This window comes from Protomyctophum bolini, assembly GCF_963924005.1.
Source record: "Protomyctophum bolini genome assembly, chromosome: 2".
NCBI classification, from domain to species: Eukaryota; Metazoa; Chordata; class Actinopteri; order Myctophiformes; family Myctophidae; genus Protomyctophum; species Protomyctophum bolini.
This window is the reverse complement of record NC_137863.1, coordinates 2,392,431-2,404,930: the sequence shown is the minus strand read 5'-3', so window position 1 is coordinate 2,404,930 and position 12,500 is coordinate 2,392,431. Positions and strand designations below refer to the sequence as shown.

At 42.8% G+C, this 12,500-nt stretch overlaps 1 protein-coding gene across 1 annotated transcript in view; it reads left to right on the top strand.

Moving 5' to 3' along the window:
* The first annotated feature begins 2,900 nt into the window (after positions 1-2,900).
* Positions 2,901-12,500, top strand: part of ddx19b (DEAD-box helicase 19b) — a 16,761-nt gene continuing 7,161 nt past the window's right edge. The window contains exons 1-8 of the mRNA XM_080785311.1: positions 2,901-3,170; positions 5,289-5,328; positions 5,691-5,870; positions 7,097-7,232; positions 8,227-8,319; positions 9,165-9,267; positions 9,910-10,024; positions 11,833-12,010. Coding sequence (XP_080641437.1) covers positions 3,111-3,170; positions 5,289-5,328; positions 5,691-5,870; positions 7,097-7,232; positions 8,227-8,319; positions 9,165-9,267; positions 9,910-10,024; positions 11,833-12,010 — 905 coding nt within the window. The 5' untranslated portion in view covers positions 2,901-3,110. The remainder of the gene's footprint in view (positions 3,171-5,288; positions 5,329-5,690; positions 5,871-7,096; positions 7,233-8,226; positions 8,320-9,164; positions 9,268-9,909; positions 10,025-11,832; positions 12,011-12,500) is intronic.

Below are 12,500 nucleotides of genomic sequence, written 5' to 3'. Positions count from 1 at the left end.
AGAGAGAGGGCCAAGGGTGGCGGGGAGTTGACTGATGCCTGGCGGTCAGTTGGAGCTTGGAGGCCCCCACTGAGGGTGGAGGTCCCCCCTGAGGGTGGAGGCCCCCCCCTGAGGGTGGAGGCCCGTTTCAATTGAAACTGGTGAAACATAGCTATAAGGCCTCCTATGGGTGATGCTGTCACTGAACAGTATCCTGGCGCGGATATGAAAAATACATAAAAAAAACTCATGGGATGCATAGTGCAGGGTGTGAAGGGTTAACAGCATACTGTAAAAACATCTTAAAAGTCCTTAAAATGGGACCCCCCCCCAATCCTCCCACAGGCTGAGCAGCCTGATCACCACATGCTGAGGAGAGAAAACAAGATAAGCTATACTGTATAATATATACTGTATAATATAATACTGTATGTCGATAATGTCAAGCCTGAACAGCTCTGTTTATCCTCAACAAAGCCATACCATTTTTGCTTGCATAAATTATGGCCCGCTTCATGCATAAACATGAAGCGGAATATTGCACACACAACCTTCAATTATGTATTTGTGCATTATGAATGCATCCTCAATCTTCTGTGATGCACTGCACGCATGCGAGCACGCACGCACGCACACACACACACACACACGCACGCACGCACGCACGCACGCACGCACACACACACACACACACACACACACACACACACACACACACACAATGGGACTTTTCATTTCAAGGCTCATTATTTCTTCTGCATTTGAGCCAGGGACACAAGAGTTAAAGATCTAAGATAATAAAGGTCCATTTGATTAGCCACTCTCCGTCATTTAGCTGGGGACCACCCCCCCCCCACACACTAACTCCAGAGGGCCAGATTGCTTTTGGTTTTTTTACAAGCTCAAAACTCAGTGCGACGCCTTTTTATGTAATTTCAAATGCCTTTAATTATACTTGTGTTGAAGCATTGAGCTACTAATTTAGACTGAAGTAAATAAAGCGAGTCATGTTTGCATGTTGTGGAATAGTAAACAACTGAAACCAATATTATATCAGTATTCTAATATTAACCTGAGGGCCGCATTAAGTGAAGGTGGGGGCCGCATGTGGCCCCCGGGCCGCCAGTTGCCCATGTATGTACTATACGGTAAATGAACAGACCTTAATTCTGTCACATTCAGTGCAGGCAAAACATGGCAGAAGAACACAAAGTCCCTCTGTTTCTGTTTCTGTTTCTGTCTCTTCCACATCCTCCGGGGGCCTCAAACCTTACTTTGACTCTTTCTAGTTGCCATGGATACCTCCTCAGCGCGGCGGAGGCAGCCGGTTGGAGGCAGCCGCCGTATAAAAGTCTGTCTCTTTCAAAGCCTTCCACACATTTGTCTCCAAACTGAGGAGCGAGAGTCCTGTGTTTAGTTCTCTGGCACACGCACGCACACACACACACACACACGCACGCACGCACACGCACGTGCACGCACACACACACACACACACACACACACACACACGCACGCACACACACACACACACACACGCGCGCACACACACACACACACACACACACACGCTCACACGCACGCACGCACACACACGCATACATGCTACAGTGCATGCTAACATGCAGATGATGCAAACATGTATATATAGGGTTATATAACCCTAACCCTAACCCTAACCCTATGTACTTTTAATTTTGAATTCCAGACTTTTACTTTACTTTACAGACTAGAGTATTTCTAACTTGCAGTACTAAGTAATGTGAGTGCTTGTTCAACCACTGCACGCACGCACGCACGCACGCAGGGGAGTGTGTGTGTGTGTGTGTGTGTGTGTGTGTGTGTGTGTGTGTGTGTGTGGTGGCCAGGGGGCCACAAGGTGACAGAGGAACAGAGATCAATGTAATCTTCCTCAGCACAATCCAAAGCCAGTGTCATCATCTATCAGTCCGTCCTGCAGAGGAACCACTGGCAGAGACTGGGATCAATTCAGCTGAGAGAGGAGAGGAGCAGCCAAACAGCAGGGTTGATTTGGTTGACTAATACCATGACTATTGACTAATAATACCATGACTATTTGGTTACCAACTCCATCATTTAGCTGGGGACCACCTGGACCCCCTCAAGGACCACTGGTTGAAAACCACTGGAGTAGAGTAATTGCCTGGTATTTATTTACCAGCCGTGCAAGAGATTTGTTGATGATGTTTTTGGTGACATCTACAGGTTGAGCACAATATGGCTATACAAAATCATTCGAATTCACCCCATCATGCACACTTGCAATTTAAAACAATAATAAAAAAATAATAAAACACGAAAGGAAATATTTTGTATGAGATAATTATTATTGTTTTGTTTCCTTTACATTTAAAATTTAATTATTTTCAACATTTGTCTTTTTGAATAAATAAAGAAATACGACTACAGTATCACTGTACTGTATCTATGTGTCATTTATGTTTAGATGAATTGAGTATGAATTGGAACCAAATGGGCACTTATGTGTCGACTGTAACTCTGAGAGTGTACAAATGGACCCTAACGGGTCAATTTGGTGCCATTTGTACTCTCTCAGAGTTACTCTCTCAATTAACATTGATTTTACAATATAAATTGAGATCTCAGAATAGAAATGTCTTTAAATGGGGGACCGTATAGCCCTAATTCAGGTCAAACCTGGGGGTCCTTGAAATGAAAATGGTTTGTTCAATTCATCAAAACAAAGCAGTGGTTGATTGTACTGATTGATTGGTTGAATTGATTGGTTGAATTGTACTGTAATTCTGCAAACTGTTAATACATATTTCAATCAATCAATCAATCAACTCCATAAAATTATGCCAACCCGGGGCCCGGAACCATTCTCATTTTCTGTCCCTTGTTTTCCACCCGGCTGTCTGAGCCGGTCGTATTCCGTCATCCGCTCGAGCTCGAGACCAAAAAAACCCGACCAACCAATGAACCAACGCCATTGTGGAGTTTTTTAGGTAGTTTTTGTGTCACATTAACAGACGTCTCGTTAACTCTCGGCTAGGGGCTCTCCCTCCCCTCCCGGCGGAGCTATTTGAGTTGGTTCTCCGTTCCTACTTGGAACTAACCGAAGCAACGAGGCTTCCATCCATCCCACCATGGCGGCTACAGACTCCTGGGCGCTGGCGGTGGACGAGCAGGAAGCGGCGGCGGAATCGGTACGCAGTCGATCGGTCCAATGAACGCCTGGGCTGGGGGGCCTGGTTGGTTGGTTGTTGTGCTAACTTGGCTAATGGCTAACTCGCTGTTGTCTCTTTTATTAATATCAACCCCATTCTACCTCTGTTGTTGTTCACACCAGCTCTGCTTCATTACGTTGTTTTAATTAACTTAATTATCTGCTACCAACCATGGTGACTTGGTTTAAATAAGATACTAGTGAACTTATAGACTAGACGCCGGGCATGTGGAGCTTTTTACTAGTTAAAGCACCGGTTAGCCTAAAGCTAGCTCTGGTCCATAGCTCTAATATGGACCAGAGCTAGCCTAAAGCTAGCTAGCTAGCTGGTTACAGAGATGCTGCATGTTCATGTCATAATAGCACATGAGCTCTCTCTGTCTGTCTGTTAGCACTGCAACATTAGCCTTGATGATCAGCCAAGGTAGCCTCTGGTGGTGCAAGGATGGGACTTCAAAATCGAGATGTCAAGCCAAGGGCTTATCATTCATAATTCATCATCATAACTTTAATTTCAACTCTTGAGTAGCCTACTGTAGCTCTGGTCCTAATGCTTGATTCTGCATCGCAAGGCAGAATCAAGCATTAGGGACCGAAGACCCCAGGAGGAAGAGTAGCTGCTGACTGTCATGTACAGAAAAGCAAATGGAATCTAATAAATAAATCAAATCAAGCTAGGAGTACTGTACATTTTGAGGGGCAAGGCACTCATTTTCAATTCAAATGAGCTTTATTGGCATGAGAGAACATACGTTTACATTGCCAAAGCAAGTGTCAAACTATAATAAAAAAAATAAAAACAGTTGAAAATGGGGTATACAAGTGTATAATACAGTTGGAGCGGAGGGGGTACAGCATTGTGTGAACAGAGCATCATCACATTTGTCATGTCACATTGCATTAATTTGTTATATAAATGTTATGTAATAATTCGACTACTTCTCAGCCTGGGGCCCATGGGGAGCGTACCTATGTTTCTGGTGCTATATTCCCTTTTGGAATAAGTGTTTGACTGTGCTCTGTTGCGGTTTTTGAGCCCCTCCTATGCCCAGCTTTGTTTTTGAGGGGGGCTAGCCCCTCCTATGCCCAGCTTTGTGGTTCTGTTTGAACACAAACATTGGCTGATCACCCTCACAGCGATGATTTGATTGGCTGAGAAAAGTACATGATTAAAACAAAAGTGAGGACAGAAATCCAAGTGAAAATGCCAAAATTGTTTGGCCGGGAATGACTTTTGTGATGATTTGATTGGCTGAGCACATAATTTGATGTATGATGATGATGATTATGATGTATGATAAGACTCATGGCGCCCCTCACTTCACACGGGTGTGATTTTTCTAATAAACAATCAATCTTTTGCAGTCATTTTGGGACAAATGGCAGCATTTTCCCTCGTAGACCTTTTATTTTTCCCAATGTAGCCGAGATACAGAAGAAACGATACAGGAACAGACATTCATATACAGTCGACAATATTAAAATACATGAATCGGAAGACGGACAATACTTACACTAAATCAGATAAAAAAAAAATTTATATATCCTCTTATGCAGTGCAAATACAATGCTCACTCAGCCACTATCACAGTGATGTAAATAGGTTTTCAATGTAATGAGTCCCAGGATGCAGGGACGGTCTTTTAGAGATGAGTCCCAGGATGCAGGGACGGTCTTTTAGAGATGAGTCCCAGGATGCAGGGATGGTCTTTTAGAGATGAGTCCCAGGATGCAGGGATTAGATGAGTCCCAGGGTGCAGGGATGGTCTTTTAGATGAGTCCCAGGGACATTTTAAGAGTTCAACCACGTTAGGAGTCATATTTTGCCATTTTTACAAATCACAGCATTTAACTCTCATTTAATTTGATATGGTTATAATGTGGTTATATTTAACCTTATTATGTAGAAAACAGAAGAAGAAATGATTATCATAACTAAAGCTAGCAAAATAAACTAGAATTAAAAAAACAGTACAGTAGTGCATCCCGTGGATGCAGAGGTTGTTGTTTTATTGCGTCCCTTAACTATAAACTGCGTTTTGGGATGCAGAATGCTCCCTATTTTAATCTCTGCTATCACACTATTATATCTCCACAGATCGGTGGCCTTACAATAAAAGAGAAGCCAGAAGAAAATGGTAAGTGTTCCCCGCTTGCCTCCTCCACCACCAAACCAAAACACGGTGATGGTGGTGTCAATCATTATCGTTAATCATTATAGTTAAGTCATTTTGGGCCGGGAACCCCTTTTGGTGTTGGCATCGTGCTATGCTTTAGCTATTGAAAAATAGCAGATCTACAAGCTCATAGCGCGCCACCGAGTGGCGCGCTATGAGCTTGTAGGTCTGCTATTTTTGAAAAATCGAAGAACGACTGACATAGAAACATAGCTTTTTCAGAAAACTGTCAGGATGTAGAAGACATTTAGTAGAATCTGATCTCTGGTCAGAATGGTTTAAGTCACTGACATGACGACAATAACATGTCATTGATGTCACAGGCACTTCCTCCACAAAAACCACAACAGACGCCAGCGCTCACCGTGCCCCCCCGGTCAGCAGTCACAGCGCCCCCCCGGTCAGCAGTCACAGTGCCCCCCCGGCGAAGACAGAGGGAGCAGGGGAGACGACAACAACAACAACAACAACAACCAAGACGCCATCGGAGGAGGACGATAAAGGTGAATAATGGAGACCCCTGACTGACCGTCAAACACATCCCTTCCTACCCTCTGTGATGGAGACCACTGACTGACTGTCAAACACATCCCGCTCGTAGCGTGGCACCAAGTGCCGCGCTACGAGCTTGTAGATCTGCTATTTTCTTTTTAAACGAGGAAAATGTGGCGCAAATGTTTGTATAGAATGCTTTCACAGCGAACGTTTTTAACTCAAATCTTTGCTCCTGGGAGGTCCCTAGAACAACATATTTTTAGATGGGGGCTACAGAAACATGAGGTTTTTCAGAAAATTGTCATGATTTAGAAGACATTTTTTTAAATGTCGTACGTCCCACTTCAACCACGTTAGGAGTCATATTTTTACAAATTGCAGCATTTAACTCCCATTTCATTTTATATGGTTATAATGTGGTTATATAGTTATATATAGTTTAAAAGCAAGTTCTTTGTCTGTAAAAAACCATAGCACTGACGAAGGTCTGAGGACCGAAAACGTTTTGCTTTTTAATCTCACCATGAGCACAGAGCACCATGAGCACAGCATCTTAAAATAAAAGAAAATATATTTTTCTAAGTCTCAAGTCTAAGGAGTTACTTCTTTGTTTATACGGTGAGCGAGTCTTTTCCTGTCAAAGTTCGGTTATATAGAAAATGAATTAAATCCTCACTTCCAGTCGAGTAAGAGTCTTTATTCATAAAGAATGTGCTCCACAGCAGTCATACCAGACAGACAAACGTGTTTCGGCACGCAGGCCTTCGTCAGTGTCAAAATTGGCAGTAGCAACGGAAATGACATAGATATATTGATTTTTTTTTCAATTAGAAGGGACTATACAGCCGTGTCACATTATTAAAGACATACATAGTAGTGAACATACATATTATTATAAGAAATCATTGTCTTATTTCAGAATCCACATTACAAGGAAAGTTATTCATAGAAAACAGTTTAACACCAATTCTTCATTTAGACCTTTTAGGAAATACAGTGTTTTAAGAAATGGATCCAAAATGCTTAGCAATAATAATACCCGATCTCTGTCCCCACCTCTCTTTAAAGGGTTGATCAATTCTATGCCTTGATAATGTGGTTATATTCATTAATCTCTGAATGTTGTGTTGCCATGTCTGTTCCTTCCAGATGACAAAGCGGCCCAGTCGTTGTTGAAGGTTATAATGTGGTTATATTGTGTAGAATGACGGGTTGCCATGTCTGTTCCCTCCAGATGACAAAGCGGCCCAGTCGTTGTTGAACAAGCTGATCCGCAGTAACCTGGTGAACACCACCAACCAGGTGGAGGTTCTCCAGAGGGACCCCAACTCCCCGCTCTACTCCGTCAAGTCCTTTGAGGAGCTCCGACTGTGAGTGATCACCCCCCCTCATGTCTTGTGTTTTATTGATGGATGCAGGGCTCGAAATTGCGACCATTTTGGTCGTAAATGCGCCTGCACTTTGCGACCCAAAATATATATTTGGGAGCACCAGTGCCACTACAGATAATTACTGCGGTGCGCCTGGCTACAACGATCGATTGTAGAAAAACGGGCGCTCTCTTAACATCCAACTCCACTGCACTGTCTGCTAGCTGCACTAGCACTTGATGCTAACAAACCAACGTGTAAAGTGTGTATTGTTGTCCTCTTTGACACAACGGTACGGGACAACGTTGAGCGCTGCATCGCTCACATTCCAGAGAGCCTCGGCTCGTGACTTCGCCATGTGTCAGAAAGTACATTATTTCAAGCGTTCAGATTCAGAAAAGACCGGAGCCTCTAGTCACCTAGTGCTACGCTACGGACTCTGTGATTGTGAATGTAAAAGAGAAGTAAAACATTTGAGTATTTTTTCCACCACTGACTAGAAGTGAATAGGCATAGCTATAAATACCATGTTTTACAATTATTTTATATTAGAAATTCTATATGATCTAAATAGGCTATGAAGGTGAAAAACACAAAACAAAGAAAAAGAAAACGGGTGATGTGACTGGCCGGAATCAGTGTAGACTAGAGAGGGTTCTCATCTGGAGATGTTTGATGCCTCGGCCTCTTTGAAGAGACGGATGGATGAGGGACAGAAAGTCACTACATTTTAAATTCTGGCATGCGTTTTTATACTTTAGTTATTTTATGTTATTTGTAAACCACATATATTTTATATATTTGTATTTTATATTATTGTTTTTATGAATGTAAAAAATCGATTACATATTGGTGCTCCTTCATTTTGAAATTGGCTATGAAGGCTTTTGAAATTGAATTGATTAAAAAAGGTCACCCACCCGCGTTGCGTTCCGCCCGTACCCGTTAACTTATAAAGGTATATTGTCCCCCCCTCATCTCCTCTGTGCTGCAGTAAACCCCAGCTGCTCCAGGGCGTGTACGGCCTGGGCTTCAACCGACCCTCCAAGATCCAAGAGACGGCGTTACCCATGATGCTGGCAGAGCCGTGAGTATGGGACACATCACGCACGCGGCTGTCTTGTCTACCGTGTAGGTAGCCTAGCAGATCAGATATTTTCACTTCGTTTTTATACGTTCATTTATCGTAACCAAGGCAAAACGTTTGAAGTATTGATTTGAAGTCATTGGAAAAATGCTTCCAGCTGACAGCAGTTAAGATCTGGTGCTTTACCTCTGAGCAGAGACTGTGTGCTCTTTGTGACCTGGGAGTTGTAGAGGATGAGTTTCATTTGGTTTTCCACTAAACCATGATTTAAGAAACTCTTTATTTGAAAAAAACAAACATTCAGGATAAGAACCCAGAATTGTTTTGGATGTCTGCATGTTTTATGTTAAATGGTTGTTCAAGCAATGACGTTTTTGTTTTAGGAAAATTCATAGAGCAGGCGTGGCAGTTAAGTTGGAGAACGATGTATCCATGAGTATAACTGTCTATGTACAGTATTTAGTTTTTGGTGTATTATTGTTGTATGTACATTTTGTGAGTGTCTTGTAAGCCCGTGCAGGGCCGGGCATCGTATGATGTAGGACACTTTGATGACACATCATATCGCCCAGCCCTGCTACTGTATCAGGACTGATCAAAGTCACACTAGCACTGATTTAGTTTTATGTTATTATATTGTGATATTGTTGCAATACGTTTTGGTTTTGGTCTAAAACGATTTACTAAAACTATGACGAAAAAAACTAAGACTAGATATATTGACAATTTTATCAACAAATAAAATGGAGAACTGATCCCGTCTCTGGTTTGGTTGCGCTCGGGGGTTTTGCACTCTGAAAATAGCAGATCTACAAGCTCATCAACACTGTCTGTTCTGTCTGTAGTCCACAGAACCTGATCGCCCAGTCGCAGTCGGGGACGGGGAAGACGGCCGCCTTCGTCCTGGCGATGCTCAGCCACGTGGACCCCAACAACAAGTGGCCTCAGGTTGGTCTCCTGGTAGCTTCACCCAAAGCGGGATTTATTGTCTCTTTTCTGCACTAATATAAGATAGAGATAATAGAGAGCCTAGAGGGTTTGATTGATTTAAGAGTTCATTGATGTTACGATCGGGTGGTGTTTTTTTGGTGTTTTCACATCTTCAGTTTCAATCTGAAGAGAAGCAAAATGCCTTTCGTTTACAATGTCTGGATTATACTTTTTTTTTATTTGAGAGGTAATGCCTCGGTCGGATGTTTTATTGTAAGCCTAATTATTTGTGCGTCACTGCTTTCATGAACGCTGCTACAATTGGGCGAAAGCAACAGTTGTTGCTTATCGTTTAAAATAAATGAGACCAATCCAAGCATGCGTTTCTCTCTGCTATATCGTTGTTTAAGCCAAATTAATTGTGCATGGTGCATCGCACCTCGCATCGCACCCCTGCACCCCCCCGTTGGGTTTCGAAGCGTCGACGATCGAAACAAATTAATTTAGAAGCGTCGATCATCAAAAGCGTGATCGAAGGTCAGCCCTACCACTGACATAGAAACATAGCTTTTTCAGAAAACTGTCAGGACGTAGAAGACATTTTTAGAATCTGATCTCAGGTCAAAAGGGGTTAAGTTCCGTGTGTATTTTCCCCACCAGTGCCTGTGTGTCTCGCCTACCTACGAGCTGGCTCTTCAGACGGGGAAGGTCATCGAGCTGATGGGCAAAAACTACCCCGAAGTGAAGCTGGTCTACGCCATCCGAGGCAACAAGTGTAAGTCTCCCACGCAGCACATCCTTTACTTTCTTTCTTTTATATAACTTTATTCATAGGATTTTCAATTTTTGTAGACAAAAGTTAACAACCCCACATATACCCCACCCTCCCCGGTTGGCCGGTTCCATCACAAAAGAAGACCACAACAAAAAAAACAACAATAAAATAAATAGGTAGTAAAGGATATAAATAATAAATTAATAAAATAAATACAATAAATTTTGCCTTTTACTAGATTAAGGGGGTACACAGTGAACCAAATTACATGTAGGAAAACACAATTCAAGGAAAGAGGACCAAGCCTTTACAAATTTCTGGCGAGATTTGTACCCGTTGTATCATCCTTGACCCAACTCGAAGGTTTATCAGATTTCCAATTGCGGAGAATAAGTCTCCTCGCTATGAGTGAAGCAAAAGCTTGGGGAGAGGTCTTTTTGATTTAATTTTTTTATATATTGTTTTTTAACAATGATAATGAATTGCATTTTTATAGCACTTTTCCAAGTGCTCGAGCGCTTTACAATGGTTCATTCATGCATTCATTGGGAGGTGAAGAGGCGAACAGTCGACGCCAGCATCCTCACTTTCCACATTCACACACCAATGGTGGCGAGCTCTCTCAGTCCCCGTTTCCAGACCTAAGCGGAAAACGGTTTTGCGCAGCGGATTTTTAGACCGCTGGTGGATGGAGAAAGAAAAGGTCCACTTCCGCGGACAACTTGTGCGGAGGAGAACGCTTCCGGGAAGCTGGCCGTCGCGCAAAGTCGTCCACGGGAAGTGGAGTTTTTTTCTCCATCCACCAGCTGTCTAAAAACCCGGCTGTGCGCAGCTCTTTTGATAGTGTGACAGTACCCGTTGGAGGCAACTTAGGGTTCAGTGTCTTGCCCAAGTTCACTTCGACACTTCACTGTGGGGACAGGAGGAGGATTTTATTTTGCATGTCTTTGAAACTATATGATGAATGAATTGGATCATGCTATGACATTTTTATATATCATAATGAGGTGTTATTAATGAATGGGGTTTGATTGATTGATTATTTTATTAGACAATATCAAATGCAAAAACAGTACATGGTACAGTCAAAAGACATTTATCCAAAAGGATAACACCGAAAAAAAACCTTGCGGTCTTGTTTCCATTCGGGTCCCATGCATTCATTCACAACACAATAATGACAGTAATACCTCAAAAACATGAAAACTATTTACATGTGTAAGTACCAAAAAATCTAAATACCAAATAAATCACTCGGAGGGAGGGGGGTATGGGGAGGTTGGGCAGTCATCTTCTCTCCTTATGACCCGCTGACATTGATTTTTCAGACCGATTTTTCAATTTACAATTTAGGCATTTAGCAGACGCTCTTAATCCAGAGCGACTTACATTAAGCAAGAACAAAAAAGCATGGGAATACATCACATAAAACATTTATCATGAAACATGTGTAAGCTATGAAAGTAACAGTGAAATATCTATATAATGAAACTATACATATATACTATACTATGCTATACATATGTACTATGACGTGCTATGACTATATACAATGCAATTATAGTGCTGTCTACATAACATGCTATAAGTCTGTATCAAATGCTATCTGAGTCTACAGAAATGCTATCTAAGGGGGGTAGGGTAAGTGCTACGGGCCATGATGGAGTCTGAAAAGGTGGGTTTTCAAACTATGGCGGAAGATTGGGAGTGATGCTGCAGTTCTGACTGCAATGGGAAGTGCATTCCACAGTTTTGGAGCCAGAAGGGAGAAGACCGGTGCATGATGTATTGTACGGTGTGTGTTTCAGTGCAGAGGGGCTCCACCCTGCAGGAGCAGATCGTCATCGGGACCCCCGGCACCATGCTGGACTGGTGCCACAAGTTCCGCTTCATCGACCCCAAGAAGATCAAGGTGTTTGTGCTGGACGAGGCCGACGTCATGATCGCCACGCAGGGCCACCAGGACCAGAGCATCCGCATACAGAGGTACGCACGCACCCCGCCCCTGACCTGAGATCAGATTCATCCAGAGGTACCCCGCCCCGTTTAGCCCATCCTGGGCTGGAACCCCTCTTGGTGTTTTAACCCATTCTGACCTGAGATCAGATTCTAAAAATGTCTTCTATACATCCTGACAGTTTTCTGAAAAAGCTATGTTTCTGTGTCAGTCGTTCTTCGATTTAAATAGCAGACCTACAAGCTCGTAGCACGCCACTCGGTGGCGCGCTACGAGCTTGTAGATCTGCTATTTTTCAATAGCTAAAGCATGACATGATGCTAACACCAAAAGGGGTTCCCGCCCAGAATGTGTTAAGCATTATGTTATACTGATCTACAAGCCATGAGCTTGTAGGTCTGCTATTTGTTTTTTAATCGGGGAAAATGTGGCACAAATCTTTGAGTGTATATATTCTTTCAGAACTCAAATCTTTGCTTCTGGGGGGTCCCTGGAAGAACATATTTTCAGATGGGGGTC